A 21,445-nucleotide genomic window follows, 5' to 3' on the forward strand; every position below is an offset into this window, starting at 1 on the left:
CAAAAACACTGTAATAATATGAAATGTTACGATTGTATGCTTGGATGTTACCGCGGAGGCTGGCTTGTAAACAATGCCACTGGTGGAACATGTGAGGCTGGCTCAGGCCGCACATTAGACGCGCCTCGGACGAATAGTGTTGAGCGGGTTTTTTAGCGGTATGTGAGGCAAAATCTTAGCGATAAAATGTATCGGTATGCGGATTTAACGTTATGTGATGCCAACGGTATGCGGGGGTCCACTGTACCTTGAAATTGAGCTAAAAGTAGTGGAAAATTTTCGATTTTTGCTGATGTTCAATGAACTTTGTGTAAGTCAAGTTGGTTAATTTTATTAAGTGTATTCTAACCTAACCACTCTGCATGACTTAAGAAATCGTAATGACACGATTGCAAATAAACCATACCCCCGGCCGGGATTGAACCCGCGGTCATAGAGTCTCAATCCGGCAAACTCAGTAATCCGGCACACTACAGGTCCCAATGATGCCGGATTTGTGATGGAGGACCTGTATTTAACTCAAATAACAGAACTTTAAAAAGTGTAACAATATTAATGAAATTGTAGTTTTTATGTTAAGAAAACAGAAGTATAGTGGGGAATATATAGTCACAATACAGTGCCTGGAACAATATGCAAATAAACCACACATAGTTGACTGAATCTTATGATGATGTTACAGTCCAACTTGCAACATTAACCAGTCAATGTAAAAATGCAATAAGAAATTAACTTATTACACTATGCATAATGATGTTATAAATAAGTGCCGAGGCTATTCATAGCCTTGAAAGACAAATTGATTAACTCATTGAAGGTCTCAAACCCTGACCTGAAACTTGTCTTCAGAGTCCAAGAATATTCAAAAACATTTTTTTTGTTTTACGAAATGGTAGAGAATCTTTTTCTGGATGTAATAAAACAAAAGATATGAAATTTGATGGAAAATTGACGAAATTATGCTATCACAAATTTTACACAAATAACCCGCACATAAAAGAGAGAAGCTTACGACGACGTTTCGGTCCGACTTGGACCATTGACAAAGTCACACTAACCAGAGGTGGAGCAGGACGGCTATATATAGGCAGGAAGAGGTGGTGGTAGTAGTAGTAGTAGTAGTACAAGAGTTGTATATAATACCGACAAGATGAAATTAAGACACATGCACAACACCCGGGCATCCCCATCATAGACGTTTCGCCATCCAGCCAGCCACTGGATGGCGAAACGTCCACAACAAAGACAACCAGACGCCGCACATGTGTCTTAATTTCATCAGTAGTTGTAGTAGTAGTAGAAGAAGAAGAGGTAGTAGTAGTGGTAGTGGTAGAAGTGGGAAATAAAAAGGACGAGCCAGTCAAATACAAAGGAAGGGGAGCACTGCAAGAGAGCTAGATGCCCACAGAGGGAGAGCAAGCGCACAGAGGTGCGTGAAAGGGAAGTGGTGAAACAAATGAAGAAGGAACAGAAACACGAGACAGGAGAGAGAAAGACAACCCAGATGAGAAAAGGAAAGAGGAAAGGGGAAGAGGAAGAAGAAGAAAAAGAAAAAGAAAAAATGAGGATTCAGGTTAAGTCACGGGTGTTCTGAAGTTTGGAGCATTTTACAATGTAGTGGGAGAGGAAGGCATCTACAGAGACGAAGCCAGGGCTAAGGTTCATACAAGGAAAGTTGTGTATTAGAGAGGATTCAACTAGACGGCGACTGTTCGAGTTGGAAGTAGGGAAGACAGTTTTAGCAGAAGACCAATCAATAGGATGGCTATGATCTCTGACGTGACAGAAAAGAGCACTGTTAGTGTCGGCAAGCCTAACACTATTTTTGTGCTCCCTAAGTCTGTCAGAAAGAGATCAACCAGTTTCTCCGAAGTATTGAAGAGGACAGGAGGAGCAAGAAATAGAGTAGACACCAGGAACATCTTTAGAGGGAGGAGAGGTATGAACGAGATTAGTGCGAAAGGTAAGCTTGATGTCTAAGGGACGGAGAGAATTGTTGAGATTAGAAAGACCGGAAATGTAGGGAAGGCAGAGGATAGAAGAGTTCTCATGAGTAGAGAGTTTGGGAGAGAAGAAATTGCATTTAGCACGTGAGAGGGCAGAGTCTATGAAATGGGAAGGGTAGCCAAGACGGGAGAACGAATTATGAAGAGTGGAAATTTCTGCTGGAAGGAACTGAGGATCACAGATGCGGAGGGCACAGAGAAAGAGGGAGATAAGAACACTTTTCTTGACAAGGGAAGCATGATAGGAAAAGTAGTGAATGTACATGCCACTGTGCATAGGTTTATGGTAAACGGAAAAGGAAAAACCTACGTGACTGTCTTGCTGAACAATTTCTGCCACCTTCCTTCTCCCACTTCCTGAAAACCAACCCACTGGGCACTCCCTTTCCTGATCATGCCCATCTCCTACTTCAACAGCTCATTCTTTCTACTAAATCACAGGCTGAAGATGCCTTCTTTACTTTCCGTCAACGTCAACGTGCTCTCTTTGCGGCTCTACCACAGGATCTCTGTAACCTTCTCTCTACCATTGCCTTTGACACTGCTCGCCTGAATGCACAAATTCATTCTTCCAAACTACAGAATAAACTTCAACGTCTCATCTCAGCTAGCCCTTGGTCTAAATTCTCCCTCACTGACTGTGTTACTAATCTGTCTTCTGTCTCACTCAGTATGAGCTTGAACTTCTTGGTTTTGGCCTTTCCTTTGCCACTTCGCCTACTCCTCGCGCTGGTATTTCCCTGATTAGCTCTTCTGATTCCTTTCGTCAATCTCGCTTCCGTAATCTTCCTGACTTGTCCACTTTTCGTGGTGCTCTCCTTCCTGCTCTTGTTAGTCTGTTTTCTAAGAATCACCACCTTCCACGCCATTACCAACTTGCCCTTTCTTCTCTTAAATCCAACACTAACATTGTCATACGTTGACGGAAAGTAAAGAAGGCATCTTCAACCTGTGATTTAGTAGAAAGAATGAGCTGTTGAAGTAGGAGACGGGCATGATCAGGAAAGGGAGTGCCCAGTGGGTTGGTTTTCAGGAAGTGGGAGAAGGAAGGTGGCAGAACTTGTTCAGCAAGACAGTCAGGTAGGTTTTTCCTTTTCCGTTTACCGTAAACCTATGCACAGTGGCATGTACATTCACTACTTTTCCTATCATGCTTCCCCTGTCAAGAAAAGTGTTCTTATCTCCCTCTTTCTCCGTGCCCTCCGCATCTGTGATCCTCAATTCCTTCCAACAGAAATTTCCACTCTTCATAATTCGTTCTCCCGTCTTGGCTACCCTTCCCATTTCATAGACTCTGCCCTCTCACGTGCTAAATGCAATTTCTTCTCTCCCAAACTCTCTACTCATGAGAACTCTTCTATCCTCTGCCTTCCCTACATTTCCGGTCTTTCTAATCTCAACAATTCTCTCCGTCCCTTAGACATCAAGCTTACCTTTCGCACTAATCTCGTTCATACCTCTCCTCCCTCTAAAGATGTTCCTGGTGTCTACTCTATTTCTTGCTCCTCCTGTCCTCTTCAATACTTCGGAGAAACTGGTCGATCTCTTTCTAACAGACTTAGGGAGCACAAAAATAGTGTTAGGTTTGCCGACACTAACAGTGCTCTTTTCTGTCACATCAGAGATCATAGCCATCCTATTGACTGGTCTTCTGCTAAAACTGTCTTCCCTACTTCCAACTCGAACAGTTGCCGTCTAGTTGAATCCTCTCTAATACACAACTTTCCTTGTATGAACCTTAGCCCTGGCTTTGTCTCTGTAGATGCCTTCCTCTCCCACTACATTGTAAAATGCTCCAAACTTCAGAACACCCGTGACTTAACCTGAATCCTCATTTTTTCTTTTTCTTTTTCTTCTTCTTCCTCTTCCCCTTTCCTCTTTCCTTTTCTCATCTGGGTTGTCTTTCTCTCTCCTGTCTCGTGTTTCTGTTCCTTCTTCATTTGTTTCACCACTTCCCTTTCATGCACCTCTGTGCGCTTGCTCTCCCTCTGTGGGCATCTAGCTCTCTTGCAGTGCTCCCCTTCCTTTGTATTTGACTGGCTCGTCCTTTTTATTTCCCACTTCTACCACTACCACTACTACTACCTCTTCTTCTTCTACTACTACTACTACAACTACTGATGAAATTAAGACACATGTGCGGCGTCTGGTTGTCTTTGTTGTGGACGTTTTGCCATCCAGTGGCTGGCTGGATGGCAAAACGTCTATGATGGGGATGCCCGGGTGTTGTGCATGTGTCTTAATTTCATCTTGTCGATATTATATACAACTCTTGTACTACTACTACTACTACTACTACCACCACCTCTTCCTGCCTATATATAGCCGTCCTGCTCCACCTCTGGTTAGTGTGACTTTGTCAATGGTCCAAGTCGGACCGAAACATCGTCGTAAGCTTCTCTCTTTTATGTGCGGGTTATTTGTGTATCGTTCCAGTCACGGTATTGTGCCTTTTTGTTATCACGAATTTTGCTGTGTCAGCGATATTGAGGCATCGGCGATTTTGCCCAATTTAAGTCCTATTTTAGGTCAATTACATTGTTCCAGTTGACCAAATTATTAGCTATTTCATTAGTATACCTTCTGTTTTATCGAGTGAGCACAAGAAAACGACCAACGATTTTCACTACCCAAAAAATTGATCAGAAAATGGTAATTTGGCCAATTTCACACATTTCAAAATATTCCGGCTTCAAAATAGGGTCAAGAATAAACAATGCAGGCATTCCTGGCACTAAAATAACATTTTCTTTGTTCATTAGTTATGTTTCCAGGCTTTACACATGAATTCCAAATTGATTTTTCATTTAAAAAGGATTTTTATTCACACCAAAAACCAGAAGATTTATTGCTATATGTTCTTGTAATAATTGTATAAATAACATCAGGGCATTTGTGAACACATATTAGACCCACCAGCTGATGTGCATTAGACATCGGCAAAAATCGAACATTTTCGCTACTTTGAGCTCACTTCTACACTATTTTCCATCCTAAAACCAATCAAAATCATCTATATTTCCATAACATGTCTTCTATTCTATCAAATGAGACCAAGAAACCGAGAATACAACCATGAAAACCATACAAAAAATACACTGCAAAGTTGCTGTTTTAAGCCAAAAACATAGCTGCTGTTTTTTTTTTCATTGTGCACTGCATGCTGCAGGATTTTTTATAAGGAGAACACTTACTGCATAGACCCATTCTTTCATATGTAGGCCCAAATTTACCACTCACAGGTTATCCGACTTGAGCCCATCATGTAGAACTACAGCACAGACACTGGCTTCAAAGCCACAGAACTATGGCATGGACCCTCAAGAGGTTAATAAATCTCAGCAGGGATTTACAAAGGGGCGTTCCTGCCTAACAAATTTACTAACTTTTTTCACTAAGGTATTTGAGGAGGTAGATCATGGTAATGAATATGATATTGTGTATATGGACTTCAATAAGGCTTTTGATAGAGTTCCACACTGGAGGCTATTGAGGAAAGTTGAGGCACGGAATAGAAGAATTTTTTTCCTGTATAGAGGGGGAGCTGACAGATTGGCAACAGAGATTTTGCATAAATGGGGAGAAAGCAGAGCAGGAATGCATCACAAATAGTGGTCTACAGAGGTCAAGGTCAATGTTGGGCCCATTGTTGTTCAAAATCTACATAAACGACAGGGTTGAGGGAATAAACAGCGAATAAGCAAGTTTGCTGATGACACCAAAATAGACCGTCAAATTCATTCTGACATGGACGCTAGACTGCTTCAGGAAGATCTGAATAGACTGGTGCAGTGGTCAGTGAAGTGGCAGATGCAGGTGAACACAGACAAATGCAAAGTTCTAACTGGTGGAAAGGACAATAACATGACACTTATAAACTAAATAATGTAGGCGTTAATATCACTGACTGTGAAAAAAATTTAGGATTTCTGGTTAGCAGTAATCTAAAACCAAGACAACAATAAGTGCAATAAAGCAATAGAAGTCTTTGCTTTATATCAAGAAGTATAAATAACATGAGTCCTCAGTTTATTCTTCAACTCCATATATCTGACCAGCCGGGCTGTGGTTCGTACATCAGTTTGCGTGCGGCAGCAGTAACAGCCTGGTTGATCAGACCCTGATCCACCACAAGGCCTGGTCTCAGACTGGTCCACAGGGGCACTGACTCCCAAAACCCTCTTCAGGTATACTCCAGGTATATCTTTGGTTGGGTTTCACTTAGATTATGTTGGACAGTTCTGGTCACTGTATTACAGAATAGATATAAATGCACTGGAAAATGTACAGAAGAGGATGAAAAAGTTAGCCTCATATATCAGAAATCTTTCCTATGGGGAAAGACTGAGTACCTTGAATTCAGATTCAGAAAGGATATAGGAAAGCACAGGTTTGGTAACAGAGTTATAAATGAGTGGAACAAATTCCCTAGTACCTTGACTGAAGTTAAAACCTTGTGTAGTTTTAAAAATAGGATAGACAAATACACGAGTGGGTGTGAGTTGGACCTGAGTAGCTTGTACTAATAGGTCTGATGCAGTGCTCCTTCTTAAGTGGATGTGACTTGGACCTGATGAGGTAACAGGTCTGATGCAGTGTTCCTTCTTTCTTAACCCTTAAACTGTCCAAACAGATCTACATTCACATGCGTAGTGCTCCAAAAGTAGATCTACGTATTTTTACATATTTTCAAATATAACAAAAAAAAAAAAAACGTAGATCAATGTTTTTTTACACGTTTTCAAATGTAAAAAAAGAAAAAGAAGCTCTACGTTTTTTTACATATTTTCAAATGCTGAAAAAACATAGATCTACGTTTGGACAGTTTAAGGGTTAAGTGGATGTGACTTGAACCTGACTAGCATAGGCAAGTAGCTTAGGTCAGTAGGTGACTGGACCTGCCTAGCATGGGGACAGTAGGCCTGCTGCAGTGCTCCTTCTTTCTGCTGTTTAATATGCTCTACATAAGTATTGGAAGTCCTATTTTTACCATGTAGTCCATGTCAGTTATTTTTTGTACTCACTGTATGTTTTCTATCAATAAACATCATAAAGCAATGCTATCTAGCTAATTTACTTATTACTATATAAAAAATCATTAAAATCAAACCAAAATAATGTGACAGCGCCTATAAACCATGCACCTATAAATCACCTACCTTCTGTTAAGGCATCTATAAACTACCTACCTTGTGTTACAGCACCTATAAACCACCTACCTACCTTGTGTTATGGCTCTTCTGTGCGACAATATAAGTGATGCCAGGCCTGTAGTTACCACCAGGTTCAATATCAACACAGGCGCGTTGCAGAGCCCGCACCTCCTTGCATGACACTCTCCTCAAGTTGTCCCACGGTATGTTCTCCCGGAACATTATGATCCGCTGTGGCTTCTGCTTTCTTGTATTTCGGTAGTAATCCACCATCAGTTGACTGTAACATAATAACATGGTAGTAATACAGTGACTGTAACATAATAACATGGTAGTAATACAGTAACTGTAACATAATAACATGGTAGTAATACAGTAACTGTAACATAATAACATGGTAGTAATACAGTGACTGTAACATAATAACATGGTAGTAATACAGTAACTGTAACATAATAACATGGTAGTAATACAGTGACTAACATAATAACATGGTAGTAATACAGTAACTGTAACATATTAACATGGTAGTAATACAGTGACTAACATAATAACATGGTAGTAATACTGTAACTGTAACATAATAACATGGTAGTAATACAGTGACTAACATAATAACATGGTAGTAATACAGTAACTGTAACATAATAACATGGTAGTAATACAGTGACTGTAACAAATAATATGGCAAATTAGGTTCCAGGCTGCTGCCATAAAGTGAATAACTGACTTTTCTCTCACTTACCTGTGCATAAAAAAAAAGCCTAAAAACATGTTTACACAACCATTTAAGAAGTGTACAACAGTGCTACGACTATAATAATGATGAAAAAATACTACAACAATAAATAAAAAAATACTACAGTACTGTTTACCTGGAGTTTACCTGGAGAGAGTTCCGGGGGTCAACGCCCCCGCGGCCCGGTCTGAGACCAGGCCTCCTGGTGGATCAGAGCCTGATCAACCAGGCTGTTGCTGCTGGCTGCACGCAAACCAACATACGAGCCACAGCCCGGCTGATCCGGAACTGACTTTAGGTGCTTGTCCAGTGCCAGCTTGAAGACTGCCAGGGGTCTGTTGGTAATCCCCCTTATGTGTGCTGGGAGGCAGTTGAACAGTCTCGGGCCCCTGACACTTATTGTATGGTCTCTTAACGTGCTAGTGACACCCCTGCTTTTCATTGGGGGGATGGTGCATCGTCTGCCAAGTCTTTTGCTTTCGTAATGAGTGATTTTCGTGTGCAAGTTCGGTACTAGTCCCTCTAGGATTTTCCAGGTGTATATAATCATGTATCTCTCCCTCCTGCGTTCCAGGGAATACAGGTTTAGGAACCTCAAGCGCTCCCAGTAATTGAGGTGTTTTATCTCCGTTATGCGCGCCGTGAAAGTTCTCTGTACATTTTCTAGGTCGGCAATTTCACCTGCCTTGAAAGGTGCTGTTAGTGTGCAGCAATATTCCAGCCTAGATAGAACAAGTGACCTGAAGAGTGTCATCATGGGCTTGGCCTCCCTAGTTTTGAAGGTTCTCATTATCCATCCTGTCATTTTTCTAGCAGATGCGATTGATACAATGTTATGGTCCTTGAAGGTGAGATCCTCCGACATGATCACTCCCAGGTCTTTGACGTTGGTGTTTCGCTCTATTTTGTGGCCAGAATTTGTTTTGTACTCTGATGAAGATTTAATTTCCTCATGTTTACCATATCTGAGTAATTGAAATTTCTCATCGTTGAACTTCATATTGTTTTCTGCAGCCCACTGAAAGATTTGGTTGATGTCTGCCTGGAGCTTTGCAGTGTCTGCAATGGAAGACACTGTCATGCAGATTCGGGTGTCATCTGCAAAGGAAGACACGGTGCTGTGGCTGACATCCTTGTCTATGTCGGATATAAGGATGAGGAACAAGATGGGAGCGAGTACTGTGCCTTGTGGAACAGAGCTTTTCACCGTAGCTGCCTCGGACTTTACTCTGTTGACGACTACTCTCTGTGTTCTGTTAGTGAGGAAATTATAGATCCATCGACCGACTTTTCCTGTTATTCCTTTAGCACGCATTTTGTGCGCTATTACGCCATGGTCACACTTGTCGAAGGCTTTTGCAAAGTCTGTATATATTACATCTGCATTCTTTTTGTCTTCTAGTGCATTTAGGACCTTGTCGTAGTGGTCCAATAGTTGAGACAGACAGGAGCGACCTGTTCTAAACCCATGTTGCCCTGGGTTGTGTAACTGATGGGTTTCTAGATGCGTGGTGATCTTGCTTCTTAGGACCCTTTCAAAGATTTTTATGATATGGGATGTTAGTGCTATTGGTCTGTAGTTCTTTGCTGTTGCTTTACTGCCCCCTTTGTGGAGTGGGGCTATGTCTGTTGTTTTTAGTAACTGTGGGACGACCCCCGTGTCCATGCTCCCTCTCCATAGGATGGAAAAGGCTCGTGATAGGGGCTTCTTGCAGTTCTTGATGAACACAGAGTTCCATGAGTCTGGCCCTGGGGCAGAGTGCATGGGCATGTCATTTATCGCCTGTTCGAAGTCATTTGGCGTCAGGATAACATCAGATAGGCTTGTGTTAATCAAATTTTGTGGCTCTCTCATAAAAAATTCATTTTGATCTTCGACTCTCAGTCTGGTTAGCGGCTTGCTAAAAACTGAGTCATATTGGGACTTGAGTAGCTCACTCATTTCCTTGCTGTCATCTGTGTAGGACCCATCTTGTTTAAGTAGGGGCCCAATACTGGACGTTGTTCTCGATTTTGATTTGGCATAGGAGAAGAAATACTTTGGGTTTCTTTCGATTTCATTTATGGCTTTTAGTTCTTCCCGCGATTCCTGACTCCTAAAGGATTCTTTTAGCTTAAGTTCGATGCTTGCTATTTCTCTGACCAGTGTCTCCCTACGCATTTCAGATATATTGACCTCTTTTAGCCGCTCTGTTATTCTTTTCCGTCGCCTGTAAAGGGAGCGCCTGTCTCTTTCTGTTTTACATCTACTCCTCCTTTTTCTTAGAGGAATAAGCCTTGTGCATACATCGAGTGCCACCGAGTTAATCTGTTCTAGGCATAAGTTGGGGTCTGTGTTGCTTAGTATATCTTCCCAGCTTATATCGGTTAGGACTTGGTTTACTTGGTCCCACTTTATGTTTTTGTTATTGAAGTTGAATTTGGTGAATGCTCCCTCGTGACTAATCTCATTATGTCGGTCTGGGGCTCCGCGCATACATGACTGAACCTCAATTATGTTGTGATCTGAGTATATTGTTTTTGATATGGTGATATTTCTTATCAGATCATCATTGTTAGTGAAGATGAGGTCTAGTGTATTCTCCAGTCTAGTAGGCTCTATTATTTGCTGGTTTAAATTGAATTTTGTGCAGAGATTTAAAAGCTCGCGTGAGTGTGAGTTTTCATCAGAGCTGCCTCCTGGTGTTATTACTGCAACAATATTATTTGCTATATTCCTCCATTTTAGGTGCCTTAAGTTGAAATCCCCCAGGAGCAAGATGTTGGGTGCAGGAGCTGGAAGGTTTTCCAGACAGTGGTCAATTTTTAACAGCTGTTCCTGGAATTGCTGGGATGTTGCATCCGGAGGCTTGTAGACTATCACAATGACTAGGTTTTGGTTCTCGACCTTTACTGCTAAAACTTCCACTACATCATTTGAGGCATTTAGCAGTTCTGTGCAAACAAGTGACTCTGCAATGTACAGGCCAACCCCCCCCCCCTTTTGCCTGTTCACTCTGTCACATCTGTATAGGTTGTAACCTGGGATCCATATTTCGTTGTCCAAGTGATCCTTTATGTGGGTCTCAGTGAAAGCCGCGAACATTGCCTTTGCCTCTGCAAGCAGTCCACGGATGAAAGGTATTTTGTTGTTTGTTGCTGGCTTTAGACCCTGTATATTTGCAAAGAAGAATGTTATCGGACTGGTGGTATTGTTGGTACTGGGGGGGGATTTTTTTTCCGGCATTAGTATCTGTATCTGTTGGTTTGGAGTGGAGGCCATCGACTGTGGTTCCACTCCAGGAATGACTGGATTTGGTGTACGATTTCTGCCATTTCCTGCCAGTTTTTTTTTTTTTTCTTCCTTCCTGGCACTAAAAAACCTCTCCCTCTTGAGTGGCTGTGGCTACCCAGGTTTTCCCATGGCCTGAATGTTTTGTATCTTTTTGTCCCCTTTAGATGGTATGCCTGGCAATTTAAGTTATAGCACAGTCTTTCCTGTACTGAAGAGGTACACAGTTCAGGGTGAAAAAGCTTACAGGAAGGGAGTTTGCATTTTCCTGTTGTCATATGGGCATGGCATTTCCTAGGGTGGTCATAGTTGCACGTCCCATCTGTTTTTCCAGATTTCCCATGCCAGCAGATACCGAGTGCATAGTATGTGCACAGGCTTGGTTTCCGTTTGCCTTGGGTTTCTGTGACTGTATTCCCTGTTGGTGCATGTTTCCCTGTCTTACTTCTATCCTCCCTAGCACCAACAATGGAGCTCCCACCATTTGTTTTTGGTAATATATCCTCACTATTGCTAGTGGAGTCCTCTTGTTTGCTATTTCCTGCGGTATTTCTAGTTTGCAATATTGGTTTTATCTTATCTTTGACTACACTTGTTTCCCTACTATGGCTCCTGTCCCCTATGGGGTCATTTATATGTATTCCTTCCTGCGTATAATTCCCGACTACCTGGACAAAATCTCCAGCTTCACCATTACTGTCTCCCAGGACAGCATCTCCAGCTTCCCCATTACTGTCTCCCAGGACAGCATCTCCAGCTTCACCATTACTGTCTCCCAGGACAGCACCTCCAGCTTCACCATTACTGTCTCCCAGGACAGCACCTCCAGCTTCCCCATTACTGTCTCCCAGGACAGCACTATCAGCCCCCCATTTACTGACTACCAGGACATCATCTCCAGCCTTACAGTTTCTGACTACATGGCCAGTATCAAGGGCAGTACCATTCAGCCCGGACTTTTTATGTTCCCATCTGTTGTAGAAAGCTTCCAGGTTTTCTATGAAAGCAGCTTTGATGTTGACCTCTTTTAATACCCTTGTGATTTTAGTCCACAGATTTATCTCATTTGGGCATACCCAAAAACACTTCCCTGTTTTAATACTGCTTGTAGCTAGTTCTTGGATATCTGCACAAGGGGCGTGACACCAATTTCCACAGAAATGACAATTTATGCATGTGGAAGCCCGTTTGTTTGACTGACCACAGACTACACACAGCTTCATAATGATTTGAATGGTTGATTTACTGCAATTCTACTAGCAACCTCTTGAATATTCTATTAATAACCTGCTAGGTGGTGCACAACGAAACCGTTTGCAACCAGTCCAGGGTTCGGACCAGTCAAGGGTTCGGACCAGTCAAGGGTTCGGACCAGTCTATCTGATCTGATCAGTGGGTCACTTATTTAAACCATACTGGTCGGTGATTTGAGCTAACACATGAAGGTTCTACTGGAAATTATCTACCTGAGTAATATGTGATTTGATTGATACAAAAGTATAACTTGCGTGTTGAAGAGCCGGTGACTGCTGGCACTCCTACAATGACGAACGGTCGAGCCTCCACCCTTGTTTATCAATCGCTGTATCTAGCTTCTCTATTTTTTTTTTTTTTTCCGTCTCCACCACAATAAATGCTATATTATCACTATAGTTGACTGGTGCAAATTTTGGAGGAAGGGCGCTTTTTCTGTAGTAATAATTGCTTCTCGTTGTGTATATTGCGACCGCTGGTAACTACAGGTTATATGAAATTCACAGTAACGTCTGGTATTTCAAGAAAAAGAAACTAATGAAAGTCACTCCACTCCACTAAGTACCATTATAATACTGGTTAGTTGCTACTACAACACTGTATTCTGCTATTCACTGGTATCACTAGATTATATGCGAGTACACTAGCAGGCCAGGAAGATTATTAAAAACAGCTGACCTGTGGTAAGTTTCTGGCGACTTCTGGCACCTGCCTCTATAGGCTTATCACTTCATTTACAAATTCACCTGTTTTCAAATGACACTTTAGCCTTTATCATCAATATACTAGGGAGCCACTGTAGTATACACTATACACTATGTATACTCAATGCTTTCAGGGAGACTTTCTTTCCTCTGACACAAAGTTCAATTACAGTGGACCCCCGCATAGCGAACTTAATCCGTGCAAGAGGGCTGGTCGTTATGCGAAATGTTCGCTATGCGAATTAATTTTCCCCGTAAGAAATAATGGAAATAAAATTAATCCGTGCAAGACACCCAAAAGTATGAAAAAAATTTTTTTTTACCACAAAAAAATGTTAATTTTAGTACACACAAACTGAAAAAGGCATGCACAATTACATGACACTTACTTTTATTGAAGATCTGGTGATGATTGATGGGATGGGAGGAGGGGAGAGAGAGTGTTAGTGTTTAGAAGGGGAATCCCCTTCCATTAGGACTTGAGGTAGCAAGTCCTTTTCTGGGGTTACTTCCCTTCTTCTTTTAATGCCACTAGGACCAGCTTCAGAGTCACTGGACTTCTTTCGCACAACATATCTGTCCATAGTGGCCTGTACCTCTCGTTCCTTTATGATTTGTCTAAAGTGGTTCACAACAGTGTCATTGTAACAGTCACCAGCACGGCTTGCAATAGCTGTGTGAGGGTGATTTTCATCAAAAAAGGTTTGCACTTCAAGCCATTTTGCACACATTTCCTTAATCTTTGAAGTAGGCAATTCCTTCAATTTCTCTCTCCCCTCCTTTGAACCAGTTTCCCCAGGTCTGGCCTCTTGCTCTTGAAGTTGATCTATCAGCTCATCAGTGGTTAGTTCTTCATTGTCCTCCTCCACCAACTCTTCCACATCCTCCCCACTAACCTCCAACCCCAAGGACTTCCCCAATTCCACAATTGATTCCTCAACTGGTATACTACTCCTCTCAGGGTTAGCCTCAAACCCTTCAAAATCCCTTTTGTCTACACATTCTGGCCACAGTTTCTTCCAAGCAGAGTTCAAGGTTCTCTTAGTCACTCCCTCCCAAGCCTTACCTATAAGGTTTACACAACTGAGGATATTAAAGTGATCCTTCCAAAACTCTTTTAGAGTCAATCCAGTGTCTGTGGTCACTTCAAAGCACTTTTGAAACAGAGCTTTTGTGTACAGTTTCTTGAAGTTGGAAATGACCTGCTGGTCCATGGGCTGCAGGAGAGGAGTGGTATTAGGAGGCAAAAACTTCACCTTAATGAAGCTCATGTCCCCATAAAGTCGCTCTGCCACGTCTGTAGGATGACCAGGGGCATTGTCTAACACCAGGAGGCACTTAAGGTCTAATTTCTTTTCAGTTAGGTAATCTTTCACATTGGGGGCAAATGCATGGTGTAACCAGTTATAGAAAAATTCCCTAGTGACCCATGCCTTACTGTTTGCCCTCCACAGCACACACAAATTATCCTTGAGGACATTCTTTTGCCTGAACGCTCTGGGAGTTTCAGAGTGATACACTAATAAAGGCTTAACTTTGCAATCACCACTAGCATTGGCACACATCAACAAAGTAAGCCTGTCTTTCATAGGCTTATGTCCTGGGAGTGCCTTTTCCTCCTGAGTAATGTAGGTCCTGCTTGGCATTTTCTTCCAGAACAGGCCTGTTTCATCACAATTAAACACTTGTTCAGGTTCCAGTCCTTCAGTTTCTATGTACTCTTTGAATTCATGCACATATTATTCAGCCGCTTTGTGGTCCGAACTGGCAGCCTCACCATGCCGTATCACACTATGGATGCCACTACGCTTCTTAAATCTCTCAAACCAACCTTTGCTGGCCTTAAATTCACTCACATCATCACTAGTTGCAGGCATTTTTTTAATTAAATCGTCATGCAACTTCCTAGCCTTTTCACATATGATCGCTTGAGAGACGCTATCTCCTGCTAGCTGTTTTTCATTTATCCACACCAATAAGAGTCTCTCAACATCTTCCATCACTTGCGATCTTTGTTTCGAAAACACAGTTAAACCTTTGGCAACAACAGCTTCCTTGATTGCCGTTTTCTTGCCCACAATAGAAGCGATGGTTGATTTTGGTTTCTTGTACAACCTGACCAGGTCGGTGATACGTACTCCACTTTCATACTTATCAATGATCTCTTTCTTCATTTCAATGGGTATTCTTACCCTTTGAGGTGTAGGGTTGGCACTAGAAGCTTTCTTGGGGCCCATGGTCACTTATTTTCCACAAACAGCACCGAAAACACTGTAATAATACGAAATATTCCGAGTGTATGCTTGAATGTTACTGCGGAGGCTGGCTGGTAAACAATGGGACGGGCGGCACATGTGAGGCTGGCTGAGGGCGCACATTGGATGCGTCTCGGACGAAGGTCGCTGAGCGGGTTTTTGTCCACTATGCGGGGCAAAATTTTAGCGAACAAAGCGTTCGCTATGCGGATTGTTCGCTATGCAAGGCGTTCGCTATGCGGGGGTCCACTGTATTATTATTTTTCCACATGGGACAGGCCTATGATTCCCCTCTGGCAGTAAACTCTGTTAGGTAGTGCACACAATTCTCCTTTTTTTACTCAGTATATAATGTTTTCCGCCCAAGATTGGTTCCAGGCGCTAGAGGGATGTATCGTATAGGATTGATGACACAAATTAAAGTTCTAGCACGTAAGAGCGACCGTGAAAACACCAGAAAACCGGGAGCACAACGAGGCACGCTGACACTGTCAAACCTTACCTAACCTCAAAATATTTAAGTCCTTTGCTTATGGTGAAGGTTGACGCTTCCTTTCATGAAGGATTTCTCTGTAGCATGCTATACTGTTTCTCTGTAGCATGCTATACTGTTTCTCTGTAGCATGCTATACTGTTTCTCTGTAGCATGCTATACTGTTTCTCTGTAGCATGCTACACTGTTTCTCTGAAGTATGCTATACTGTTTCTCTCTAGCATGCTATACTGTTTCTCTGTAGCATGCTATACTGTTTCTCTGTAGCATGCTATACTGTTTCTCTGTAGCATGCTATACTGTTTCTCTGTAGCATTCTATACTGTTTCTCTGTAGCATGCTATACTGTTACTCTGTAGCACACTATACTGTTTCTCTGCAGCATGCTATACTGTTTCTCTGTAGCATGCTATGTCGTAGGGGTTCTTAAAGGAGATAATGAGGGTCGAAGGTAGACACACTTGTTGGATGGTAACGATATATATTGTCAGACTGTGGTAAGGAAGGGATGAGCCCAGCCTGCCGTGTCACTGCCTGGATGTCTATACGCCAACTGAGAGCAAGGCAGCTCATCTCGCTGCCTCAAGCTGTACCCCGTGACGTCATACAGTCACAGGCCTAAGGGATCTTCTATACAAAGCACATGGATGGTACTATAATACGCTATACAACACATATAAGGGGATCAGCAACTATGCTGACAGCTCAGTCATGTTATGTATGTCGTCTCGACATACACTACTATGTTATAGGCTGAACAGGCAGGTGGTTCTGGGCTGATTCTATACAAAACAAATTCATATGTAACTTAGAACTAATGGATGGTATCATACTGGATGTTAACAAAATGAGTTTTACGTACTGGGTGTTAATGTAATCACTTTTAACGTAATGCATTACAAACTATAAGAACAAATCATGGTACAATATGGGATGGAATTGATCGATCGATCTGTATTCATGCACTCTAAGGATTCTGAGGAAATAAATATATATATATACAAGGTGAAATTAACAGCAAAGGCATCTGGTGCGCACTCAGATCATTACTGTCAAATTCTCAGAGTACAAAGGGAACGTGAACACGAAATTTTCTTTTTCTGAAAACTGATCAGTTAATAACAAACAGTTGACAATTTCCTTCATCTCGGACAACTAGTTATACAGACTATGTACATTTAAACCCAATTCTGCGAGGGTGAGTTTTACATATGCAGAATGGTTATCATCTTTGGGAGGATCGAATTCCTCTGCAATGGCTAACACATGCCTTGACTGAGGGAGATCTGAACGAGTATCTACAAAAGATACTTGTGGGTTTCTCATTACTTGTCGAGTACGCAAGGAGTAACGACATTCAGGTTGAATATCTGACTGAGTATTTGAGGTAGAGGGTACAGAGTCAAGAGGATTTTCAGCATCTGTCACATTAGTCTGGGTAGCAATATCATCAACATCGCATACTAATTTCATATGATCTAAATGCGATTCTTTGTACTTACCAGTACTAATTTCCCTAACCTTACACTTATTGCCAGAGATATGTTCTACAACTCGATAAGGGCCAACAAACTTTTGATCGAGCTTAGGCATTGCGGATGATTTGTTGAAATTTGTCAGCATTACTCTTGAACCTACTTTAACTTTTGATGGTTTAGCACGGCTATTAGTAACTCTAGTAAATTCTGCTGTTGATTTATGAAGTGTTTCATGGATTCTTCTAAAAACACTCTGAGCCATGCTTGTACGAGTTGCTATGAAATCATCAGGGTTGTAATTGGGTTTCGGAGTGGAATATAACAACTCACAGGGTAAACGCTTGTCTACACCATACAATGCATAATGTGGAGTATCACCTATGGAAGCATTGTAAGCAGAATTTATGGCACATTGAACATCTGGTATAACTTCATCCCAAGTTTCACTATTGGGGTTGATAGTGGCTCTCAAAACATCAAGTACTTTCTTATTGGTTCGTTCAGCTAACCCATTGCTGGCAGGATGATGAGGAACAATGGTGGATTTAGAGATCTTGTACAAAGTACACAAATTTTCAAGAATCTCATTACAGAATTCACCTCCATTATCTGTTACTAAGGACTTACGGGTGGTATGCCTGCAGATAATGCGTTCTTTAAACGCTTTAGCTACTGTCTCTGCAGTCTTATCTGCAATAGGAACTAACTCACAATATCTGGTGAAATGGTCTACCATAACACACAGATGTTTGTTGCCTTGGAGGGAACATTTAAAATTGGTTAACAAATCAAGGGCAACTCTTTCCCACGGTTCGCTAGTGGTTGGGTACACTTGGATTGGATTAGGACCATTGACATTTCCATTATGCTGCATACAAACACTACATTTCTTAACATACTCTGAAATGTCAGTTGCCATACATGGCCAAAAGTACTTCATTCTGGCTTGTTTCACAGAACGATCCATACCAGGGTGTGCAACACCTGGTGCATCATGAACTAGCTGTAGAGCTACATTCACTAGTGACTGTGGAATTACTAACTGGTACACTCTTCTACTTGGAGTACCCAATTCGGCTGTTCGATACAGTAATTCTTGGCTCATTACAAAGTCACTGATGGGTGCTGGTGGCTTCACAGTAAGAATAAGATCTTCCTTGAGCAGGAATCGAATCACCAGAACACAAGGGATCGGTTCTTTCTTGCTGGAGGAATGAACAAACTTGGTGGAGTGGATGACTCTCCCCGGTTGAAAAAATTAACGGTATAACACGCAATAAGAGCAAGGGAGAACGAATCTACTATCTCTCACTACAAGCACAGGGGAAAAGAAATGAACATGGTGAACAATGCTGATATTCAACTGAGTCGCACACAGTGACACGAGGTATCAGCTATAAAGAAACTTCAATTACAAACGTTAACAACATGTGAAAGTACTCGAGAAATAACTTCTTACATTGCACGAATTACTGTCAACTAGGATGGGATCACCATCTGGAACACAAAGAACAACAACAGACACTCTAGTGAGAGCACTAGCCGCAACAGAGACGTCTTTCTGCATACGGCATGTGATATCAACAACAGATGGCATTACTAAAAACAACAGACATAGCCCCACTCCACGAAGGGGGCAGTAAAGCAACAGCAAAGAACTACAGACCAATAGCACTAACATCCCATATCATAAAAATCTTTGAAAGGGTCCTAAGAAGCAAGATCACCACCCATCTAGAAACCCATCAGTTACACAACCCAGGGCAACATGGGTTTAGAACAGGTCGCTCCTGTCTGTCTCAACTATTGGATCACTACGACAAGGTCCTAAATGCACTAGAAGACAAAAAGAATGCAGATGTAATATATACAGACTTTGCAAAAGCCTTCGACAAGTGTGACCATGGCGTAATAGCGCACAAAATGCGTGCTAAAGGAATAACAGGAAAAGTCGGTCGATGGATCTATAATTTCCTCACTAACAGAACACAGAGAGTAGTCGTCAACAGAGTAAAGTCCGAGGCAGCTATGGTGAAAAGCTCTGTTCCACAAGGCACAGTACTCGCTCCCATCTTGTTCCTCATCCTCATATCTGACATAGACAAGGATGTCAGCCACAGCACCGTGTCTTCCTTTGCAGATGACACCCGAATCTGCATGACAGTGTCTTCCATTGCAGACACTGCAAGGCTCCAGGCGGACATCAACCAAATCTTTCAGTTGGCTGCAGAAAACAATATGAAGTTCAACGATGAGAAATTTCAATTACTCAGATATGGTAAACATGAGGAAATTAAATCTTCATCAGAGTACAAAACAAATTCTGGCCACAAAATAGAGCGAAACACCAACATCAAAGACCTGGGAGTGATCATGTCAGAGGATCTCACCTTCAAGGACCATAACATTGTATCAATCGCATCTGCTAGAAAAATGACAGGATGGATAATGAGAACCTTCAAAACTAGGGAGGCCAAGCCCATGATGACACTCTTCAGGTCACTTGTTCTATCTAGGCTGGAGTATTGCTGCACACTAATAGCACCTTTCAAGGCAGGTGAAATTGCCGACCTAGAAAATGTACAGAGAACTTTCACGGCGCGCATAATGGAGATAAAACACCTCAATTACTGGGAGCGCTTGAGGTCCCTAAACCTGTATTCCCTGGAACACAGGAGGGAGAGATACATGATTATATACACCTGGAAAATCCTAGAGGGACTAGTACCGAACTTGCACACGAAAATCACTCACTACGAAAGCAAAAGACTTGGCAGACGATGCACCATCCCCCCAATGAAAAGCAGGGGTGTCACTAGCACGTTAAGAGACCATACAATAAGTGTCAGGGGCCCGAGACAATTCAACTGCCTCCCAGCACACATAAGGGGAATTACCAACAGACCCCTGGCAGTCTTCAAGCTGGCACTGGACAAGCACCTAAAGTCAGTTCCTGATCAGCCGGGCTGTGGCTCATACGTTGGTTTGTGTGCAGCCAGCAGCAACAGCCTGGTTGATCAGGCTCTGATCCACCAGGAGGCCTGGTCTCAGACCGGGCCGCGGGGGCGTTGACCCCCGGAACTCTCTCCAGGTAAACTCCAGGTAAACTAGTTTCAAGTAATCGTTTTCTGACAAGGCATCCCCTGTGGAGAAACTACTATTTGGACTAGCAGGCATTGCTGAGATAGGCTGAGCGCTCAAGGCAGTCTGAGTGTCCTCGGACACTTGAGGCAATACACTATCTTGCATGTCTGAAGGTGTAGGTGGAACACAGACGGGAGTGACAGAGTTACTAGTGCCTGACCGCTCGGCTACATGAATAAGTAATGAACGAATCTATAGGAACTTAATCTGAACTTCACATTTTGCAGCACTTTAACAAATCTCAGATACAAGCTGTGAGAACAAACACATTGCTCAAGGGCTAGGTATTGTCTTTCAGTCAGTAAGGGAATGTTGGTACTGTGGACTGATTCATATTGACTTTGACTGGCATGATACACTGGAGTTTACCTGGAGAGAGTTCCGGGGGTCAAAAGTGACTGGGACATGTTCTCAGGGAACTTACTCAAGGGCATAAGGCAAAAAAAAAAAGAAAGAATAAAAGAAAATGTAACTGAGGAACACACAACACAGTGAACTTAAATGGGAAGAAAATGCTTAACTATTCTGCATAAGTAATTAAAAATTGACAGGTCACACTGCATGCAAGGAAACTCACACAAGAAAATACTCAACTGAATAAACAACACTTTGAAAATCAAGAGAACTTGTACTTTACTCAAATTTAATTTGCTCAACTTTACTTTAAAATTGAATGAATAGCACAGTGAGTTGTCTTTGCTCTCAATGCAATAGGGAAATTCAACAATAAAATGATGAATCAATCAAAAAAATGTTAAATGGACTCAATAAAGCTTGTGCAAAATTAAGAAAAACTGGGGAAAACAATTCACTAAAAATAAAATAAAATGGCACAGAAAGAATAAAATATTATGCACAGAACAGAGCATAAGAAACTGCACTGAAATAAACTGTAGCAATATTGCAAATAACAATTGCTAATCAAGAGTACTGCACAACACTACTTAA

At 41.9% G+C, this 21,445-nt stretch overlaps 1 protein-coding gene across 1 annotated transcript in view; it reads right to left on the bottom strand.

Annotated features, from left to right (window-relative positions):
- Positions 1–7,458, bottom strand: part of LOC128696226 (protein argonaute-4) — a 41,894-nt gene extending 34,436 nt beyond the window's left edge. Inside the window, exon 1 of the mRNA XM_070092236.1 lies at positions 7,230–7,458. Within this exon, the coding sequence (XP_069948337.1) occupies positions 7,230–7,456 (227 nt within the window). The 5' untranslated portion in view covers positions 7,457–7,458. The remainder of the gene's footprint in view (positions 1–7,229) is intronic.
- Positions 7,459–21,445: the final 13,987 nt, after the last annotated feature.

Source organism: Cherax quadricarinatus, chromosome 39, assembly GCF_038502225.1.
Source record: "Cherax quadricarinatus isolate ZL_2023a chromosome 39, ASM3850222v1, whole genome shotgun sequence".
In the NCBI taxonomy this organism is placed as follows: Eukaryota; Metazoa; Arthropoda; class Malacostraca; order Decapoda; family Parastacidae; genus Cherax; species Cherax quadricarinatus.